The sequence below is a fragment of the Girardinichthys multiradiatus genome, chromosome 22 (genome assembly GCF_021462225.1).
Source record: "Girardinichthys multiradiatus isolate DD_20200921_A chromosome 22, DD_fGirMul_XY1, whole genome shotgun sequence".
Taxonomy (NCBI): Eukaryota; Metazoa; Chordata; class Actinopteri; order Cyprinodontiformes; family Goodeidae; genus Girardinichthys; species Girardinichthys multiradiatus.
This window is the reverse complement of record NC_061814.1, coordinates 31,414,974-31,435,433: the sequence shown is the minus strand read 5'-3', so window position 1 is coordinate 31,435,433 and position 20,460 is coordinate 31,414,974. Positions and strand designations below refer to the sequence as shown.

The window sequence follows — 20,460 nt, the reverse complement described above, 5'->3', positions numbered from 1 at the left end:
ATTTAATCTTTGAAGCAGCCAAGAGACACATGGTGAGTCTGGAAGACCTGAAGGGATCAACATCTCAGGTGAGATAATATGCTGGTTGAAAAACTATTAGTCCTGGAAGAAAACCTGGCTAGAGGCTGTAGAGGACATGACTGGGGTGAAGGTTCACCTAAACATACAGCCAGAGCTACAAAAGCATATTCATCATATTCATGTGTTAGAATGGCCCAGTCAAAGTTTAGACCTAAATCCAGCTGCAAATTTGTGGCAAGGCTTGACAACTGATGTTCACAATTGCCCTGCATCACATTTGACAAAGCTTGAGTTATTTTGTCGTGGAAAAATTACTAAATATTTAGTGATTTAGAAAAGCAGGTAGAGACATACCCCAAAAGACTAATAAAGACGTAACAAAAATCTAGAAAAATCATGTGTGTTAATACTCTTTGAAAGCACTGTACATTGTGACATGATCTCTAATGTTCGCATTTGCGCTGTGTGAAGCTGACAATGCACAGATAATGTCAGAAGCAAAGAGGTAAAGAATGAGAACTGATTTTTATCACTGTGGCTGGGAGAGAACACGTTTACAACAAACAGGTGGTGCAGCTTTCCAACGCTGTGTGAGTGGAGCTGCAGAAAGCACATAAATCAAAGGGAAAGAACGAAATGTGCGAAAGAAAAAGAAACTGATGAAAAAAGTGCACAGGGGCGGCGGCGGTTGTGGTGGTGGTGATGGCTGGTAGTGGTGGCGGTGGTGGGTTGGGCGGGGGAGTTGTGGGGTGCATTTGCGTCAGAGCCAGAGCCAATGAAGTCAGAGATAGGGCATGCTCGAGCAAGGAGATGCTGTTACTGCCACTCACAGGAACCAGCTTGGGCCTCATGTCCTCCACATCACAGCGCTCGCACAAATTATGTCTGCCTGAGTGTCTGTGACACATGCGTGCACAGTAAAATGTAATTTATGCGCATTACACACATGTTTGCCTGTAAATCTCTAACCCCCATAGAAGATTTTACTCAAAGTTTAGCCCTGGAAACATGGATGAAAATTTATTTTACATATTCTCAAATTTGAATGTCCTTAATTACATTAGTTTTTATTCTTTATAAAGCAAGATATTGTTTAGTTATTTACATATATGCAGATAATACAATGTAGAATTGATGTTTTATGTTTATTCCAATGGACTGAAATGCAGCTAAGACACCAGAGTAACAGTAGATACATTAATGTTATTGTATGCATTCAGAGGATAGTGCCTAACATGCCTGGATTGGAAATAATCAAATAGAATTTGACCAAAAATATAATTTATCCAAAAAAGGAGTAAGAGAAAAAAGTCAGAGGTAAAACTATACAAAAAAAAAACCCATCTTGCTTTCATTATTTTCTGTCTTTGACGTGCATCTCGCCACAGTTACACCAACACATCCGTCACAGATGTAAATTCTGGGTTTTTAGATGAGTAGTTAGTGTTTCTGTTGGCACTGTTGCCGACCCAGATTATTACGTCCGTAATTCTAGAGGATGATTATGATTACGATGATGATGAGCATGTGGTCAGAACTCCATGTTGGGAGAAAGAAAGAAAAAAAAAACGTACTGTACTCGTATGGTTTGCTGATGTCATGAAGTCAAGCAAGACGCCTCACTGTGTGATCTTGTGCATACCAAGAAAAAACAAAAAACTCACAAAAGGAACATAAGGATGTCAAATGTGCTCAGAATGTGTTTTACCAAAAAGGATATGCTGCTGTTCTTGAACAAAATGTGGGCCTTAAAGTGTTTCACTTTTCTATTCTTTTTTTCTTTTTTTGTGGTGTTAATAAAAGAGAATCAGCTGCAGCTCCACACGCAGGAAACACATCGTGCAGCTGATGACGCAAACAGGAGACATGAGCCGTGACCTCATCCGCTCCCCATCAAACGGTTACTCTGCTCTTTACCTCACACAAACACACACACCTGCGCACACATGCATGCACATACTGAGTTAGTATTGGCTTTAAAAAGGCATCCATTCTCTTTCAATGCTATTTGATGCAGTGACTTTGCTAGCTGAACGTACACACACACACACACACACACACACACACACACACACACACTAACACGCTAACAATCACTTGGCCTAGACCTGCCAAACACATGCTAGGGCCATTACTGATACACATGATTGGTGTGTATGTTTGTGATAATTCAGAAAGAGAGTGTGAGCCATTGAGGTATAGGTACAAAATTATACACATATTGTAATTTATGCTTTATTATGTTTGGCTTTTCTACTCTTTGACCAGAATTCTTCTTTTTTGTTTTTGTTTTTCTTCTTGATAATATTAATGAATGCATTTCCTCTCTCCCATTCTAAAGCAGTAAGCTGTCTTCGTGCAGTTTGGATAATAATAACAATAATAATGGTAATAATAACAATAATAATAATAATAAAGCAACACAAAATACAGATTTCTTTTAAACATTATTTGTCTGAATAGGTTTGAAGTTAAGTTTTTTTCTCTGAAAAAATTAAACAAAATACAATCAACTTATATTATATTTTACATATATGTATATATATATATATATATATATATATATATATATATATATATCTGTATATACTCCATTAAACTTCATGACATTTTGTCACATTACAATTAAACACTTCAATATATTTTCTTGGGATTTTATGTAGCAGACCAATACAAAGTAAATTTACACAAACAAACATTTTTAAAAGAGTTTAAAAATGTCTTCAGCTCTTTTTAAACTGAGACCCTTAAATAAAATCCAGGGGAACCAATAAAAATCACCCACTTAGTAAATAGTGCATTTGTGTGTAATTTAATCTAAAGGATCACAAGGAGAGCGGTAAAGCTGCCAATAATAAACCTAATAGTTGTCAATATGACAACTATTAGTTACACTCTCCACAAATCTGGCCTTATTGAAGAGTGACAAGAAGAAAGCCATAATTTGTCCTGTTTGCAGTTTGCCACAAGCCAGGTAGAGGAACACAGCAAACATGCTGAAGAAGGTTATATTTTTAGGGCTACATGCTATGCTTGGCGGAGCACTGCACATTGCTCTGAACACACCATCCCAAACCATAAAACATGGTGGCAGTCGCATCATGCTGGGATTTCACTTTTCGTCAACATGAGAGGAATGCAGGCAAAGGTTAATGGGAAATGGGTGGAGCTATTCAAAGAATAAAAGGGCCCGAATAAGAAATGCATGCGACCAAGAGTTTTATATGTAAAATATGTTGAAAACTATGCATATTTTTTCTCTTTACAATTATGAGATATTTTGGTCAATCAAAAAAAAAAAATGTATAAAATATATAGACTTTTTTGACCAAATGGGAAAAGATTCAGTGGACAATAATACTGTTGGAAGACATGTGTGCATTTGAATGCTTTTTCAAATAATAGCAAATTAAATTTTCCTTTCCAAATTATTGTAAACATAGGAAGAAAAATAACTTGTGTTGCTTCAGGGTAAGCAGCAGCTGGCTTCCTGCAGCCTTCATCTGAAACCAAACAAAGTCTGTATGAATCATAAGTGAGAAATATGAGTGCTGACGTAGAGGCCCGTCGATTTCTCTGCACAGCACACATCAGTACAGGCTGAGGTGGCCAAGCAGCCAGACGCCAGGTCTGCCTGTTTACTGATAACACATGGACACAGTCCATTCATGATCTTAAGCCTAACACACACACACACTGACCAGCCTCGTCTTTTACCACTGCTTCAATCTGAAACCCTTTGATAAGCTGCAACAACACTTTTATAGCTCAAGCTTTAATTACAAAAACTTTGTGCTTGCTTATTAATAGGGTCAAAATGAAAATAAACTCTGCATTATGGGTCAACACATTTCTTTGAAAATCAGTAAAACTTTTATTGATTCATAAAAACTCTGATAATAAAGCTTCCTTTAAATTTAGGGCGCATATAAATCTGCCACTTTGTGGGACCCTTTCCACAGCTGTTACATAGATTAGAACTAAAGCTGTTAATAAAAACTATATCACAACCATAAACCGCTGAATGTCCTGCTTTGTTTTGATGTTAGCTGTTGTTAGATGTTTCATCTTTATACATTAGCACCACCTAGTGTCTTTCTATAGGAGAATATGGATTGAAGTAACTACTGATTAAATTAAAGGAAATTCAAAGCTTTCAGTCATAAAAAATACTAAATATTACAAAACAAAAAAAAAGTCTTCCTTATGTTTGTGGCTTAATGCTGGGATCTGCATTGCACATAAGAACTACTATGTGTAATATTTGCACAAGCTGAGTTTATTCTAACACCAGATTGTCTTCACTAACAGAAGATGTGGACTGCGGTGCACCTTTGCGTGGGTTGAAGAGCATGAGTTTGATCTGCAGAGTCTTCTGCAGAGTTGCTTTATGAAGCTTAACAGCTTCCCAGTTAAAACTTCGAAAACAAACCCAAGTTACACAGGGATCAAGTATCTTCTCAACAGTCTCAGTTTAGCAGACAATAGAGGCCTTTTATGGTCAGGTATCATAAGCAACCATTTTTCTGGTTAATAGAGGGCATTTTATTATTGGTGTTTATAGTGTTTTGATGAAATAGCATACAGGGCAACCATTTCTCAACCATCGCTGACACATCCATACAAATATGATACAAAAGATCATGAAATTTACACTACATTGCCAAATGTATTGACTCACCCCTCCAAATAACTGAATTTGGATGTTCCAATCAGTTCCACGGCCACAGGTGTATAAAATCGAGCACCTGGACGTGCAAACAGACATATGTAAAAGAATGGGTCGCTCTAAGTGACTCAGTGAATTTCAAGGTGTCACAATGACAAGATGTCACCTGTGCAATAAATCCAGTTGTTAATATTTCATATTTAATTGTTTTTGTTGTTGCAACAAAGTGGGAGTGATTGGGTATGACAGCAGCTCAACCAAAAAGTGGCGTAAAAACGTAAAATCACAGTGCGAGGTCAGTGGTCACAAATAGTTACAGACCACCAAACTCTATGTGGTCATCAGATTAGCTGAGGAACAGTGATTAAAGAGTTTCATGGAATCGGTTTTCAAGGCTCAACAGCTGCTTTCAATCCCTAAATCAACAGGGTCAATGAGTCATGCCTATCTGTCTGGCCATTAGATTTTGGTCTGCAGGTTCCAGGGGAGCAGCAGTGCCTGACTGCACTGTGTCAATTTTAAAGTTTGACGCAGAGGATATTAGGAGCTCAGCCCCTTAGTTCCTGTGAAAGTAATTCTTAATGCTTCAGCATACCATACCAAGGCATTTTGGACAATTTATGTGGGAAGAGTTTGGGAATGGACTCTTCCTGTTCCAACATGACTGTACACTAGTGCACAAAGCAAGGTCCATGAAGAGGTGGATGATCAAGTTTGTAGAAGAACTTGACTGACCTGTAAGGAGTCCTGACTTCAACCTGATTAAACACCTTTGGGATGAATTAGAGCACAAACTATGGGCTCTTCCTGTCCAACATCAGTGTCTGACCTCACAAATGAACTTCAAGAGGAATTGACAAAAATTCCCATGAACACCATACTAAACCGTGGGAGAAATAATTCCAATAAGAGTACACACACAAAGCCATTATTATTAAGAACACAGAAACAAAATGGAGAAGCTGTCCTAGTTTTGTTTCCATGGACTTTAGGGAGAAAAGTAACACCTAGATGCTGTTAATCAAATATACTTGATTAACTGATGAGTCATTGTAGCCAACCTCACAAAAGCAGCAGTTTGCATATCTGAAAGATATAGGATATAGAATCTTGTTTTGAGAAAACTAAGAACAGCATATCAACAAAAACACAAAGTATATACTATGTAGCACAGTGGTGATGGGTTGATGGTTTGGGCTTGTTTCACAAGCACATCACCTTCAGCTTACCGTATCCCAAACACAGCAGCAAACCCACAAAAGAATGGCTGGATAGGAAAAGAAAGACGATGAAGCAAAGTCCAGACTTTGACCATATTACCCTGTTGTGGTGGGACCTTGAGAAAGCTTTTCCACCAAAGGCTTTTCTGCTTCATAACTTTCGTTTGATAAATCTGTTTTGTTTTATTTGACCTTTATTTTACAAGTAAATCTGATTGTGACAGGGTCTCATTTTTAAAACGTACCTGTTTTAAAGAGACATAAAAGACAACAATATTTTAAAAATATTATAATCATTACAAGTCATGCAACAAATAAACTGAAAAATAGAACTGAAAATAAAAGTAATATTGTAGAATCTATTATGTTTTATACACTACATAGTTTTAGAAATAAAAAAGCATTTTAATTTGAAAATATCCTGATATGTAAAATCTTAAACCTAACTGGGAGAGCAGCTCATTTGCACAGCTGTGCAGGTTATTAATGCATAAGGGGCGGTTGTGGGCACCCAAGGGTGGCCCTGTAATTGACAGGTTCATGCTGCACACTGGGAGGAGAGACAAAAACCGCTTTGTTGTCCTGATATGAATCTGAATTCCCCCGCCTCTACACCTCTCCTGGCCCAAGCCTTGATATCTGAGCGAACAAAAACCATCTCCATGAGAAAATACGAGGTTCAGTATTCAGATGCTCTAGTGAATAGCGCAGCAACAGCCTTACACCGGCTGGTGCCAGCTGCAAGGTTTTGTTTTAGATGCAGATATAGTGTATACGGTACAGGAGTATCTCTGTAAATCAGAATATCATCAAAAGATTATTTATTTCATTAACTGATTCAAAAAGTGAAACTTAAGATATCTAAAATATAAACATTTTTAAAGTTCTTGTACAATTCTTTGTTTGCTACATAACTCCTAATGTGTTCATTCACAGTTTTGATGCCTTCAGTGAGAATCCACATACGATGTAAATAGTCATAAACATAAGGAAAACCATTAAATGAGGAAGTGTGTCTAAAACTTTTGACTGGTAGTGTATATTTACGGCATTTTCTGTTTAAATAGATTTTACTGTAGTGGTAAGTTCAGTGAAAGGAAAAAATGCGGAAGAAAAGGATATTTCAGTAGCTGTAAGCCATACTCATCAAAATGAACACAAATAAAACCCTCAAAATTAATCACTGTTTAATGAACATACAAATAAGTTTCACTTTTTGAGTTTAATGACAAATGAACAACATTTTTAAAAATAAACAATTTTTTTTCTAAATGTACTTGTCTATATAGTGTATTTTTTTTCACAATAGTCATTTAGTTTGAGCAAATTCTAATTTTTCTTCAGCGTGGGTTTATGTAAGTCAGATTGGTTTAATAATGTGCATTTTTGGTTTCCCCACAAATATTTCCCATGCATTTACACTACATCCCATTTCAGTTTGATTCAAAATCTGACTTTGCTATATTGTTATGCTGCTTTCAGTAAACCGCAGTGTACAAATGACACATAAAAACATAGCGGAGGCCAAAGTTTTTAGTGGGAAGGGTTCGGTGGGTGTGCACCCCCTGAGGAGTCACAGATGCCATTCACAGTTGGAGAAGGAAGCTCCTTGCTTTCTCCTGCATAAGCCAAAGGAAACTCTGATTTTGGTACGGGCCTAACGAAACACAGAGCTGAGGAAACAGGTTGCATCTTCACTGCAAATCTAAGGCAGATGCAACCAGAATGTCTGCTAAGTACAGAATAGCATCTGTTTAAGTTGATACAAAGATGCACAGAACATCGGGTCATAAAGAAATGCCCTATGACATTAGAAATGCATGAATGTATCACATACTTTGATGCTTACATTGAAATTTAAAGGTGATCATTAATCTCTATATGTTTTACTACAGTTGATGTTAATTTACTAATTTTTCTTTCAGAACTTTGTTTGTTTATTGATTTTGTTAATGTTTTCTAGGTAAACGTTGGCAATAGGAAGGCACTTGAGGCAGTGAGATGGACAAAACATCAACATATAACACTGGTGTTAATGACACATGGGCTCATTTTAACTTCTGAGCTGCACTTTCTAAATTCTGTTTATGTTTATTTTTCCATTTGACCTTTTTACAGAAGTTTTTTTGTACTTTCCAGTTTATTTTCTGTAATGACCTAGGGAGGAAAGTTGCTCATTTGGCCTCTTTTCTATTTTGTGGACTTGCACTTTTGGGGTTTTTGTGCCTGACTTATCAGTCATCTATCAGTCAGTCGAGTCCCTGGACTCCCTTGATAATAAGAAATCACGGATGGAAAATGTTTTCTTTCTCAAAGTTAATAAATAAAAACACTTTTCTGTTGAACTTCTACACTTATACGTGACACCGTGGAGCATATTTTTATCCAAATAAAGTGTACATTTGTTTATAAACTGTTCAAAATACCTGTTCTATGTCAGTTATAGTCATATATTTATTTTTTCTGCTCGATTATCTTCTCTGTGCCTCTATACCAAGGAAAACGTATAGTCAGTATAACAACAGATGTGGCAATACATTTTATTTTTTTATCTGATTCAGCAAAACAACAGGTTTGCCTTTACTGATGTCTCCACATAAGGGCCCTTTTCACCCTTGACTTTGAGAAAATAATCATTCATGCCTATGGTTTATTTGAGACTTTACCAACATGTTGCAGCTCATCGGGGTTTTGCCAGTTTTTGCAAATTATTTGTATTTTTTTAGTTGAGCTTTAAAATCTGTTAAAGCACAATCGTCATGGCAATATCAGGGTGTGCAATATCACAACCACAAAGGACTGCTTGATAGGTTATTATATTACCACTGTACCAGTGTCATTCATGCTCTGCATATCAGTTCACTCAGGATTTAACTGCCTACACCGGATGCATATCTTTAACAGCTGAAATAGTCCTATAGACAAAGCTCATGGAAAGTGTGTATAGATAAAGAAAGCTATTAGAACATGTGGGTTTCAGCAATAATATCACAATTAAATATTTTTCTGATATTATGCAGCCCTAATTTTTTTTTTTTTTAATCTTACATCGATGAGCACCTTCATACCTCTCTTTCTGAATGGAGTTTACATGTTCTCCCCGTGCATGCATTGGTTCTCTCCAGGTACTTCGGCTTCCTCCCACAGTCCAAAAACATGAACAGTTAGGTTAGCTGGTCTCTTTAAATTGCCCTTAGGCATGGATTTGTGCGCAGGGTTGTTTGTCCTGTGTATCTCTATGTTGCCTTGCGATGGACTGGCGATCTGTCCAGGGTGTACCCCGCCTCTCGCCCGTAGACCGCTGGAGATAGCTACCAGCTCTGTACTGAAGAAATGGGTATAGAAAATGGATGGATGGATGAATTATACAGCAGATTAAAGATCAGAGTTTGTTGGACTTTAACTGTAGCTGAACCCCAGCAGGGCAAAAGTAACTTTCCCCAAAGATCTGGAAAAAATTCCTCTGGAAACTTATTTTGAGTCTTTAGTATGTGAAACTAACAAATCCATTCATACTTTCATTTGTTTATTCAATAAATTGTTCATAAAGTGATTTACTCGTTTGTGCTGTGCTGTTTTTCTGTTTACAAAAGGTTCACACCAATTAGTTCAACATTTCTGTTTTTAGCAATACTTAAGACAACAAGTTTTAAGTATTGCTAAAAACAGCTTCCAACAAGCAAAGAGAAGAGACATCCAAAGCAAAGAAAGCTAAGATAATCGATTCATTTTTCAAACTTGCACTAGCTTAATTAAAGCTGCATCATGTTTGCACAAAATGTGCTTGACTTTTTATGTTATCAACAAAAATTAAAATGTGTTTGATAAGGGATTTCTGCAACCAACAAGATGCAAATTATAGTCATTTGATATCAAGGTCTTTGTGCTTTCAGAAACATAACCAGCTAATGTCTGCATCTGTTGGTCTTAGTAATAATAAATGTACCTGAGACTAACTGACACACCTTACTGGATCCTCTGCAGTGGTTCCATTACCCAACCATTAGTGATTACAGTCAGATGTGTAGGTGAAGAGAAAGAAACCTGATAGTTTGATCAACTAAATGAAACTGCAACTGTGGTATGATGGATATGCAAACTGTTATTCCTGCACACTTTACACAAGCAAGTACAGGTACCTAGTTTAAGGTAACATCTGTCCTGAGTCTCCATCACAATGGCTGCTCTAACTGCGTTTTCACTGTTTTTAATCAAGTCAAGTCACCAGGAAGTTTAGAGCACTTTCACTTCCCTTTGCTGTCAAAGGTAGGAGATGCTAATTTCATTTTCTATCAGGACTCGGCTCCTGCCCACCCTGAAAGCTCCAGAGAGAATGAATGGAGTATTGTTCAAAAGAAGGTGAGAGACACCAGAGACAGCGATGCAGGCGAGCAACCTGTTCTTCTTTAACCCTAGTGATGGGCGGATGAAGCCTAACTAGGTTTTGAGGTGTTCCTTTTAATTGCACAGAGAAAAATGCAAAGCTTCATGGCTTCACTCTAAAAACAGTGACATCTGGTGGCCAATTAGAGTCATAGCAGCAAGCACTGGCATAGGTTTACTCCCATGTTTAGGATCAGAATCCGTTTTATTCACCAAGTTTGTGCACAAGGAGTTTGACAACGGCTCCATTTTGCTCTAAATGAAGCCTTTTTCATATATAAATATATAAAAAGAGAAATATAAATATTTTTTGTTTTAACTAAAGAGAAAATGATTAGATAAATTGATAATTGACACAGTTAATTTTATTTTTATTAAATATTCATCAGGACTCTGGATCACTAATTTCCCAGAAAAAACAACCCATTACATGGTTCATTTCTCATCACCCCTCCAAAGTTTCATGAATCCCACCTTCACAACTGGAGAAAAGACAAACAATCTAAGTCTCCCATATGAAACCAGCTTTCTAATTTGACATATTTTCCTCCAACAGAATGATGACCAAACTGAGCCAACCTCCCTCTTCCCTTCAACTATGCTCGCACACTGGGGATTTGTGCTTCATTCTGCAGCTGAAATCTAAATCTGTTGTCTCACAATTGTGACCCCAAAGGGTCACAAGAGGAGATTAAAAAAACACATAATCCTCTGAATCAAAACTTAATTTCTCAGAAATAAAGGTGCTGGTAGCACTTCAGCGTGTCTGTAGCTCCTGAGGAGCATACTCCGAATACATAAGTTTGTATTAGACATTTTGAGATACTAGATTACTGAACCATCATGACTAGTGATAGATTATCTGTAAATTGCAAACATCTAATAACTCTGTCCTTTATGTTTTATATTTAACTAAACCTGTACAACATAAAGATGTTGGCAGAATTTGTCATATTACAACCACAAACTTCAGTGTATTTTATTAAAATCTTATTTGATAGACCAACACAAGTTTGTTTACATTTGTTGAATGGAAGAAAAAATATAATGATCATAAATAAAGATAATTAAGAAAGTGTGGCATGTATCTGTGTTCTTCCACCCTAACTCAACATTTTCAAAAACCACCTGCAGTCTTTGCCAGTTTGCCTCCAAAATAGATCAAGCTCATGTTGGAGAGCAATGTTCAAGTCTTGCCACAGATTCTTAATTGGATTTAGGTATGGACTTTGACTGGACCAGGCGGGGGAAGGCCAGTCATAAAGAGCTGGATGTTTGGATTGTTGTCCTGCTGTGAGGCGAACCTCCATGCCAATTTCATGTTTTCGCAGCCTCTAATGTGTTTTCATCTAGCATTGTCTTGATTCAGCTCCATCCATCCACTCATCAACTGACAAGCTTCCCTATCCCTATTGAGGAAAAACATACCCAAAGCATGATTCTGCCACCATCATGTTTCCCTGTGGTGTTAGTGTGTTTAGGGTGAAGTGGAGTGTCTTCTTTACACTCTTGAAGGATAAACCCAGATGCTTGCTGGGTATGTGTGGTTGCTGCATAAAGCAGCTGTTGAGAGTTGCTTAAATGTATTCTTTTATTTTAGTATGCTGTCTTTTATTTGTTTCTGTGAGTTAGTTACTATCTTGTGTAATAATTTGCCTCTTCGGGAGAATATGATGCTCTGAATTAAATTTTATTATGAACTGCTGTGTCCCCTGTATGGCTTATGACAAACTGAAAATTAGACTTCCTATGGCTTTCTTCTCGCCATTCTTGCATAAGGATTTGCAGAGTGCACAACCAATAACTGTTCTCTGGACAGATTCTCCTAACTGAACTGTAAATCTCTGCAGCTCCTCCAGAGATACCATTGACCTCTGGGCTGGTCCTCTGATTTATGCTCAGCTTGCCTGGCCTGCCAGTTTAGGTGGACACCCATGTTTTGGTATGTTTGCAGTTGTCTGGAGTTTCCCTTTTTCTGATGATGGATTGAACAAAGCTCTCTGAAATGTCCAAAGCCTAAAGTGTTGTTTTATAATCTAATCCTGCGTTATAATTCTCCACAACTTTATCTGTGTGCCTGGGTGTTCTTGATGCTGTTTGCCAGCAAAGTTGTATATAACCCCTTGTAGACAACTGTTGCAAATTGGCCTCAAACCACCACACAACAAAAATGGCCGCTGTATGCCACTAGCAGGCCACACTTTTCAGATCGATTTCCACAAATGTTTTGAAAACCATATATAATTTATGCACCACTTGGTGTTGGTCTATCGCATACAGTGAAGTTTGTGGTTCAAACTTGCACAGGTTTTTAGAAATACCAACCATTCATACACTTGCTCTTTCCCAGCTGTTCAACTTTTAAACAGCCATCTCTCTTACCTTGCTGCTCGCTGCTCCGTGCAGGGGGAGATTCTTGGATGCCCTGGTCATCAGGACTTTTCCGTTTCTTCGACATCTGCCGCTCCCCTGTTCCGGTGATGGACTGTATGCGCCGCCGAATCTTATGTATATCTATATCTGCTGATAGCGAGAGATGTTTTCACCCGGCGGGATATAAAACACATTCAACAGTCTTGAGGAAACGAAAAGAGAGATGCGGGAAATTTCAGCCGCATTCATTCAGATCCCGTCTCTGCTGTGAGCCTCTTTCGGTGCGCAAAGTTGCCGAGCACCGGCCAAGCGGGCATCTGGAGACGCGGCAAGGCATGGAGCCGATCAACTCTTGGAGCTTCAGACTAACTGTTGGACAAGATGATTTCACAGGATTGTCCACGGCTTATTTTTTCTTGTTCTTTCAGCCAGATGAGATGAAAAAAACCATTTGAAGCTGAAGAGATTTTGTGGATCACGTGTGTCGCTGTCGGATTATGCTTGGACTCTGGTCAGATGGAAATTACGCACTGACGGCAATTTGTTGATCCGCGTCTATTGGAAAAAAAAAGAAAAACAAATTTCCGTCACTACGGATGGGATTAAAAAAAGATGTTAGACTTTAAAATTTCTGTGAGATATTTTCTTCTTGAATGCTGCGCTGGCGACGTCAGACTCCAAGTCTAATCAGGAATGACGCACGGAAACTCTTGGGTATTTTCAGTAAAAAAAAAAAAAAAAGGGCAGTGTAAACGTAGATTATCTGGCTGCAGTGCTCCTTAGACTACACCAAACCATGTGAGGAGCCTTTGACCTCTTTTCAGACGAGCAGCAGGTAGATGTGCAACGTTTGTAAAAGTGGGGAGAAGAACAGACAAGAGCCTATTTGTCTGTGACTGCCTTAACATTCCTGATCCAAATGTCAGAGTAACATAAAAAAAAAAAACGGGCATTATGTTGTGAGAGCAAGTCCTTGGGCGGACAGGTTTGCTTTCACTTGAGCCATGGAGCAACTTGAGAATAAGCTTTGAATAAATGCAGCAAGACTAGAAAAGATCCAATGACGCCACCACTCTGGCTCTCACAAAATGCCTGACAGCAGTTTTCCCTTCCCTTCACTTCACTTCCACTCCACTCATCTCTCAAATCTATTTTGAAGAAACATTGCCCCTTTAGAGGGAAACTGCGCAGACCTTCTAAGATTATTTTCTGATACATTAAATGTCCTGTCAAGGGAGACACAGATGGGTGCCTGAAGCCTCTCTTTCATGCCCTCGTATGTTGATGTATTTATGAGCACTCCCGGGCCAGAGGATCGTTTTTCCATTCACTACATCTGGTTTAGATTTCCACAGCTGCAGCACCTACACTGTTACTCTAAAATGTGCACGCTCGGACGTCAGAGTGAGCATTTTTCGTCGCCTTCTTGCATCGAACTACAGTTGCATTCATGCATTTGACGCTGGTATTTTCTGACGGGAAGTTAAAACACGCCTTTCTGCCCCCTCACCCCCACCCCCCTCGCCTTACTCTACCCTCCGCCCATCCCTCGTTCACTGCAGCTACTGACGTCAAGAAATGCTTGCGTCAATGCGCCGTGCTTTCACTGAAAGCTTTTTTTCATTGGGATCATAATGGGATTATTAGGCTTAGTGAAATACCCTGCCTTCCTAGCTTTTATAGATTTTTATGATAAATCCCTCCATCCCCCCCTCTTCCCTCGCTTTGAATACAGGAAAAAGAAATGAGATGTATTATTGGCTCTATAAGAAAGATCAAGTTATTTCCTTTATCTAATGATGATAATGTTTCCTTTGGTTATAACAGCAACCTACTGAAATAATACTTCTCAATAATGCACCAGGACAACATGGTAATAGGATGAGTGTAAAACTAATCCGGGACATCACACGTTATTCACTTTGCTAGTCTGGCTCTGCAGCTGAAACCAGATATTCAAATACACTTTATAAAAAGACAAATAACCTAAATATCAGAAGAAAGAGAGAGAATATTTTACATGCATTTTCTTCATATTATGTAGAATTGCCTTTTATATGGTATGCCTTGGCTCAGATGTTTTGCATATCCTGTCACAAACGTCTTACAATAGCTTGTTGGAATTTTGATCCATTTCTCCTGCCAGAACTGGTGCGATCGACTCAGATTTGCTCAAACACACCTTTTCAGCTCTGACCACAAATTGTCTATCTGACTGATATTAGGGCATTGAGATGGCCACTCCACGATACACTTACTCCGTAAATACATTGGTGGTATACTTAGAGTCATTGTCAATTTAGAAGATCCATTTGCCCTCAAACATTAACTTTCTGACTGATGTCTTGAGATGTTGTTTCAATAGTTTCACAAAATTTTCTTTCCTCATGGTGTCACCCCCGTACGTCAGAGATGAGATGGTGTCCTTGGGATTGCAGACACTTTAGTTTGAATTTTATTAGACCACAGGACATGTCTCTAAAAATTTAGGTCTTTGTTCCCAAGAGCATTTATGAACTTTAATCTGCTGTTTTAGGTTGCTTTTGAATTAATGGCTTCTTGCTTTCTGACTGGCCTTTAAATCCATGTCATTTCAGCACTCTCATTCACCAGCTTCAGCCAGCATCTTTACAAGGTCTTTTGCTTTTGTTCTGGGTTTATACAGAGTATGAAATTATCTGGTTTCCACTGTATAAAGAAAGAATATATAACTCCAATTCCAATAGGAATAGGACGTTATCAATAAAAACAGCAAAAACAATCCTGTTCAACCTATTTGCAATTAAATACATTACAATGACAAGATATTTAATGTTCAAACTGAAAATGTTATTGTTTTTTTTTGTAAATATTCTCTCATTTTGAATTTCATTCTTGCAAAACATTTTAAAACAGCTGGGACAGGGGCAACGAAGGACTGGGAAAGTTTAGGAATGCTCAAAAAACACCTGTTTGGATCATTCCACAGGTGAACAGGTTAACTGGAAACAGGTGAGGGTCAAAATTGGGTATATAAGGAGCATCCCGAAAGCTGAGTCGTTCACAAGCAAGGATGGGACAAGTTTCACCACTTTGTGAACAACAGCGTAAGCAAGTGGTCCAACAATTTAAGAACAGCTTTTCTCAACCAACAGTTCCAAGGAATTTAAGGATTTCATCATCTATTGTCCATAGTATTGTCCAAAGGTTTAGAGAATCTGGAGAAATCTGCACGTAAGCAGCAAGGCCAAAAACTAACATTGAATGCCTGTGACTTCCAATCCCTTAGGAGGCACTAGATTAAAATCTGATATCATTCTATGACAGATATTACCACATGGGCTCAAAAACACTTCAGAAAATCACTGTCATTTGACACAGTTTGTCTCTGCAATTGCAAGTGAAATCTCTACCATGCAACGCAAAGCCATATATCAACAACACCTAGAAACGCCATCGGCTTCTCTGGCTTCGAGCTCATCTGAGATGGACTGACGCAAAGTGAAAAAGTGTGCTGTGGTCTGATGAATCCACATTTCTAATTGTTTTTGGAATCATGGATGTCGTGTCCTCCGGGCCAAAGAGGAAAAGGACTATATGGATTGTTATCAGCACAAAGTTCAAAAGCCAGCATCTGCAATGGTATGGGGAGGTGTTAGTGCCCATGGCATGGTTAACTGGCACATCTGTAAAAGCACCATTAATGCTCAAAAATACATAAATCAGAATCAGAATCAGCTTTATTGCCAAGTTCGTACATACAAACAAGGAATTTGACTCCGGTACACTTTGCTCTTTTGTTCTGTTTTTGAATTACAGAATATACAAATTTACAATGTACAATATACACATATATAATAAAAGGTGCATTTGCAGCATCTGTATGCTGTTGTTTTGTACTTTGTTGAATGTTCAACAGAGAAACAGCCTGGGGGAAGAAACTGTCTCTGTGGCGGCTGGTTTTAGCGAACAGTGCTCGGTAGCGGCGGCCTGAAGGTAAATTTGACCAACATGTGCTGCCATCCAAGCAATGTCTTTTTCAGGGATGCTCCTGCTTATTTCAACAAGACAATGCCATTTTGCACGTGTTTCAACAGCGTAGTAAAAGAGTACGGGTACTAGACCGGCCTGCCTGCAGTCTAGACCTGTCTCCCATTGAAAATGTGTGGCTCAAAATGAAGAGTAAAATACGACAACGGAGACCCCAGACTGTTGAGCAACTGAAGCTTCAACAATTAGTGTCCTCGGTTCCTAAACGCTTATTGAGTGTTGTTGAAAGTAATAGTGATGTAACACCATTCACATTCCCCTGTCCCAGCTTTTCTGGAAACTGTTGCAAGCATCAAATTCAAAATGAGTGAATGTTTGCCCAAAAACAAAGTTTATCAGTTTGAACCTCAAATATCTTGTCTTTGTATTCAACTGAATTTAGATTGAACAGAATTTGCAAATCACTATTATCTGTTTTTATTTATGTTTTACACAACATCCCAAATTTATTGGAATTGGGGTTCTCCAATTCCAATGTACTCCAATGGTCTCCCTAGTCTCCAGGTCTTATTCAAATGCAGAAAGTTTGAGATGTGGTGAAACAGCAGATTGGCATCATGGATGTTCAGCCAAGAAATCTGCAGTAACTGTGTAATGCCATCATGTCTGTATAAACCAAAATCTTTTAAGGAATCTTTGCTACAGCTTGTTGAATCCATGCCACAATAAATGAAGGAAAAAAAGTTCAACAAGATATTATTAAGGTTCACAGGAACGGACTGGAACTTTTAAAAACTTGATTGAGTCAGTTTATGTTTATTTGGCAGATTAGATTTCTGCTCTGCTCTGTTGATCTACAGTGATTCCCTAAATATGGGGAAGGATGTCATAATGTCCAATTACTGACTTTGATCCCCTAGGCTGAATGAGTTCTTGTGCCTCTTAGATGGCCTTGGAGCACTTCAGACATAGTGCTTCTTTTCATGCTCTTTGAAGCTCCCAGCTGCAGCACATTTGTGCTTTTCTTTCCTTTTCCTCAAACTCAAAACTCAAAACTAAACCTTCTAAAGACATCGGGGATGTTGGGTTTTATCTAGAGAAAGTTTATCGGACTCACGGACTCATACGGCTGACCACGGCCATGCCAATCAGTGAACAGCAGTCTGTTCACGTTACATTTTGATCCTGGTCAGTCCCAATGGGTTCTGCTTCTGAGCAGATACTAAAAAACCAAGACTGGCCTGAGAAAGCCAGTAATGAAAACGGTTGCATGAGTGGAGTGGAGCCGGCAAGAGTAGAACCCATGGAAAAGGGGCAAATGTTACCTGAAAATAACAAAAAAGAAAGCAAAGAAAGAGACAAAGAAATAAATGAATTCCTAAAGGTGAAATATACTGATCAGGCAAAATATTATGACTACATGCCTAATATCACTTGGTCCACATTTTGCTGCTAAAACAGCCTTAAAGCCTTGAAGCATGAACTTGACCACTGAAGGTGTGTTGTAGTATCTGGCACCAATATGTACAGGTCCTTCTCAAAAAATTAGCATATTGTGATAAAGTTCATTATTTTCTATAATGTAATGATGAAAATTTAACATTCATATATTTTAGATTCATTGCACACTAACTGAAATATTTCAGGTCTTTTATTGTCTTAATACGGATGATTGTGGCATACAGCTCATGAAAACCCAAAATTCCTATCTCACAAAATTAGCATATTTCATCCGACCAATAAAAGAAAAGGGTTTTTAATACAAAAAACGTCAACCTTCAAATAATCATGTACAGTTATGCACTCAATACTTGGTTGGGAATCCTTTTGCAGAAATGACTGCTTCAATGCGGCGTGGCATGGAGGCAATCAGCCTGTGGCACTGCTGAGGTCTTATGGAGGCCCAGGATGCTTCGATAGCGGCCTTTAGCTCATCCAGAGTGTTGGGTCTTGAGTCTCTCAACGTTCTCTTCACAATATCCCACAGATTCTCTATGGGGTTCAGGTCAGGAGAGTTGGGAGGCCAATTGAGCACAGTGATACCATGGTCAGTAAACCATTTACCAGTGGTTTTGGCACTGTGAGCAGGTGCCAGGTTGTGCTGAAAAATGAAATCTTCATCTCCATAAAGCTTTTCAGCAGATGGAAGCATGAAGTGCTCCAAAATCTCCTGATAGCTAGCTGCATTGACCCTGCCCTTGATAAAACACAGTGGACCAACACCAGCAGCTGACACGGCACCCCAGACCATCACTGACTGTGGGTACTTGACACTGGACTTCTGGCATTTTGGCATTTCCTTCTCCCCAGTCTTCCTCCAGACTCTGGCACCTTGATTTCCGAATGACATGCAGAATTTGCTTTCATCCGAAAAAAGTACTTTGGACCACTGAGCAACAGTCCAGTGCTGCTTCTCTGTAGCCCAGGTCTGGGGAATGCGGCACCTGTACCCCATTTCCTGCACACGCCTGTGCACGGTGGCTCTGGATGTTTCTACTCCAGACTCAGTCCACTGTTTCTGCAGGTCCCCCAAGGTATGGAATCGGCCCTTCTCCACAATATTCCTCAGGGTCCGGTCACCTCCACTCGTTGTGCAGCGTTTTCTGCCACACTTTTTCCTTCCCACAGACTTCCCACTGAGGTGCCTTGATACAGCACTCTGGGAACAGCCTATTCGTTCAGAAATTTATTTCTGTGTCTTACCCTCTTGCTTGAGGGTGTCAATAGTGGCCTTCTGGATAGCAGTCAGGTCGGCAGTCTTACCCATGATTGAGGTTTTGAGTGATGAACCAGGCTGGGAGTTTTAAAGGCCTCAGGAATCTTTTGCAGGTGTTTAGAGTTAACTCGTTGATTCAGATGATTAGGTTCATAGCTCGTTTAGAGACCCTTTTAATAATATGCTAATTTTGTGAGATAGGAATTTTGGGTTTTCATGAGCTGTATGCCAAAATCATCTGCATTAAGACAATAAAAGACCTGAAATATTTCAGTTAGTGTGCAATGAATCTAAAATATATGAATGTTAAATTTTCATCATGACATTATGGAAAATAATGAACTTTATCACAATATGCTAATTTTTTGAGAAGGACCTGTACTAAGCCCTATAAATAGGGAGATGGGGCCTACATGGATTAGACTTGCTCATCCATCTTATCCAAGTAAAGTGAGAGTATAGTCCAAAGCTTTTTTTAAACTTGGTTGGGTGCTGTAATTATGAGCGGTCAGTTTTTCACTTGCTGACAGTCAGAATGAATTCAGTTTACAAAACAGTGGAAATTCTTAAGGAATCAAGCCACCAGCTTTTAAAGGGAGTAAATATGCACCTGCTATAACAACTAAAACTTCCATCCTTCCATTGTCTAAGCATGCTTTTCATGCAGGGTCACATGGGAGCTGGTGCCTATCTCCAAGACAGACAAACAACCATGTACACAAATCCACACCAAATGGCAGTTTAGAAAGATTAAGCGTAATTCTCTAAGCGTAATTAAACTTACAGCCTACAGTCATATTTTTGGACAGTGGGAGGAAGCCAGAGTATCCAGACAGAACCCCCACATGCATGTGGAGAATATGCAAACTCAATATAACAATACTCAAGGCCTGGATTCAAACCCAGGATCTTCTGGCTGCAAGGCAACACCTACCGACAGTGCTACTGTGCAGTCCTAAACTAAAAGGGATATTTTAGTTTGGGGCAAAGGTGTGTGCCACCCTGGAATGAATACCGCTTTGCCAATATCAAAAAATGCCACCGACTGTTTCTTAGGCGCAAGAAAGATGCTTAAAAAACTCAATTAAAAGCCTCTATGTAGCTAAACA

General features: G+C 38.8%; 1 protein-coding gene across 4 annotated transcripts in view; it reads right to left on the bottom strand.

Moving 5' to 3' along the window:
- pde10a (phosphodiesterase 10A) overlaps positions 1-16,470 on the bottom strand; it is a 104,223-nt gene extending 87,753 nt beyond the window's left edge. For all 4 annotated transcript variants that reach the window (XM_047351394.1, XM_047351396.1, XM_047351395.1 and 1 more), the window contains exon 1: positions 12,676-16,470. In XM_047351394.1, coding sequence (XP_047207350.1) covers positions 12,676-12,751 — 76 coding nt within the window. In that variant the 5' untranslated portion in view covers positions 12,752-16,470. The remainder of the gene's footprint in view (positions 1-12,675) is intronic.
- Between the last annotated feature and the right edge of the window lie 3,990 nt (positions 16,471-20,460).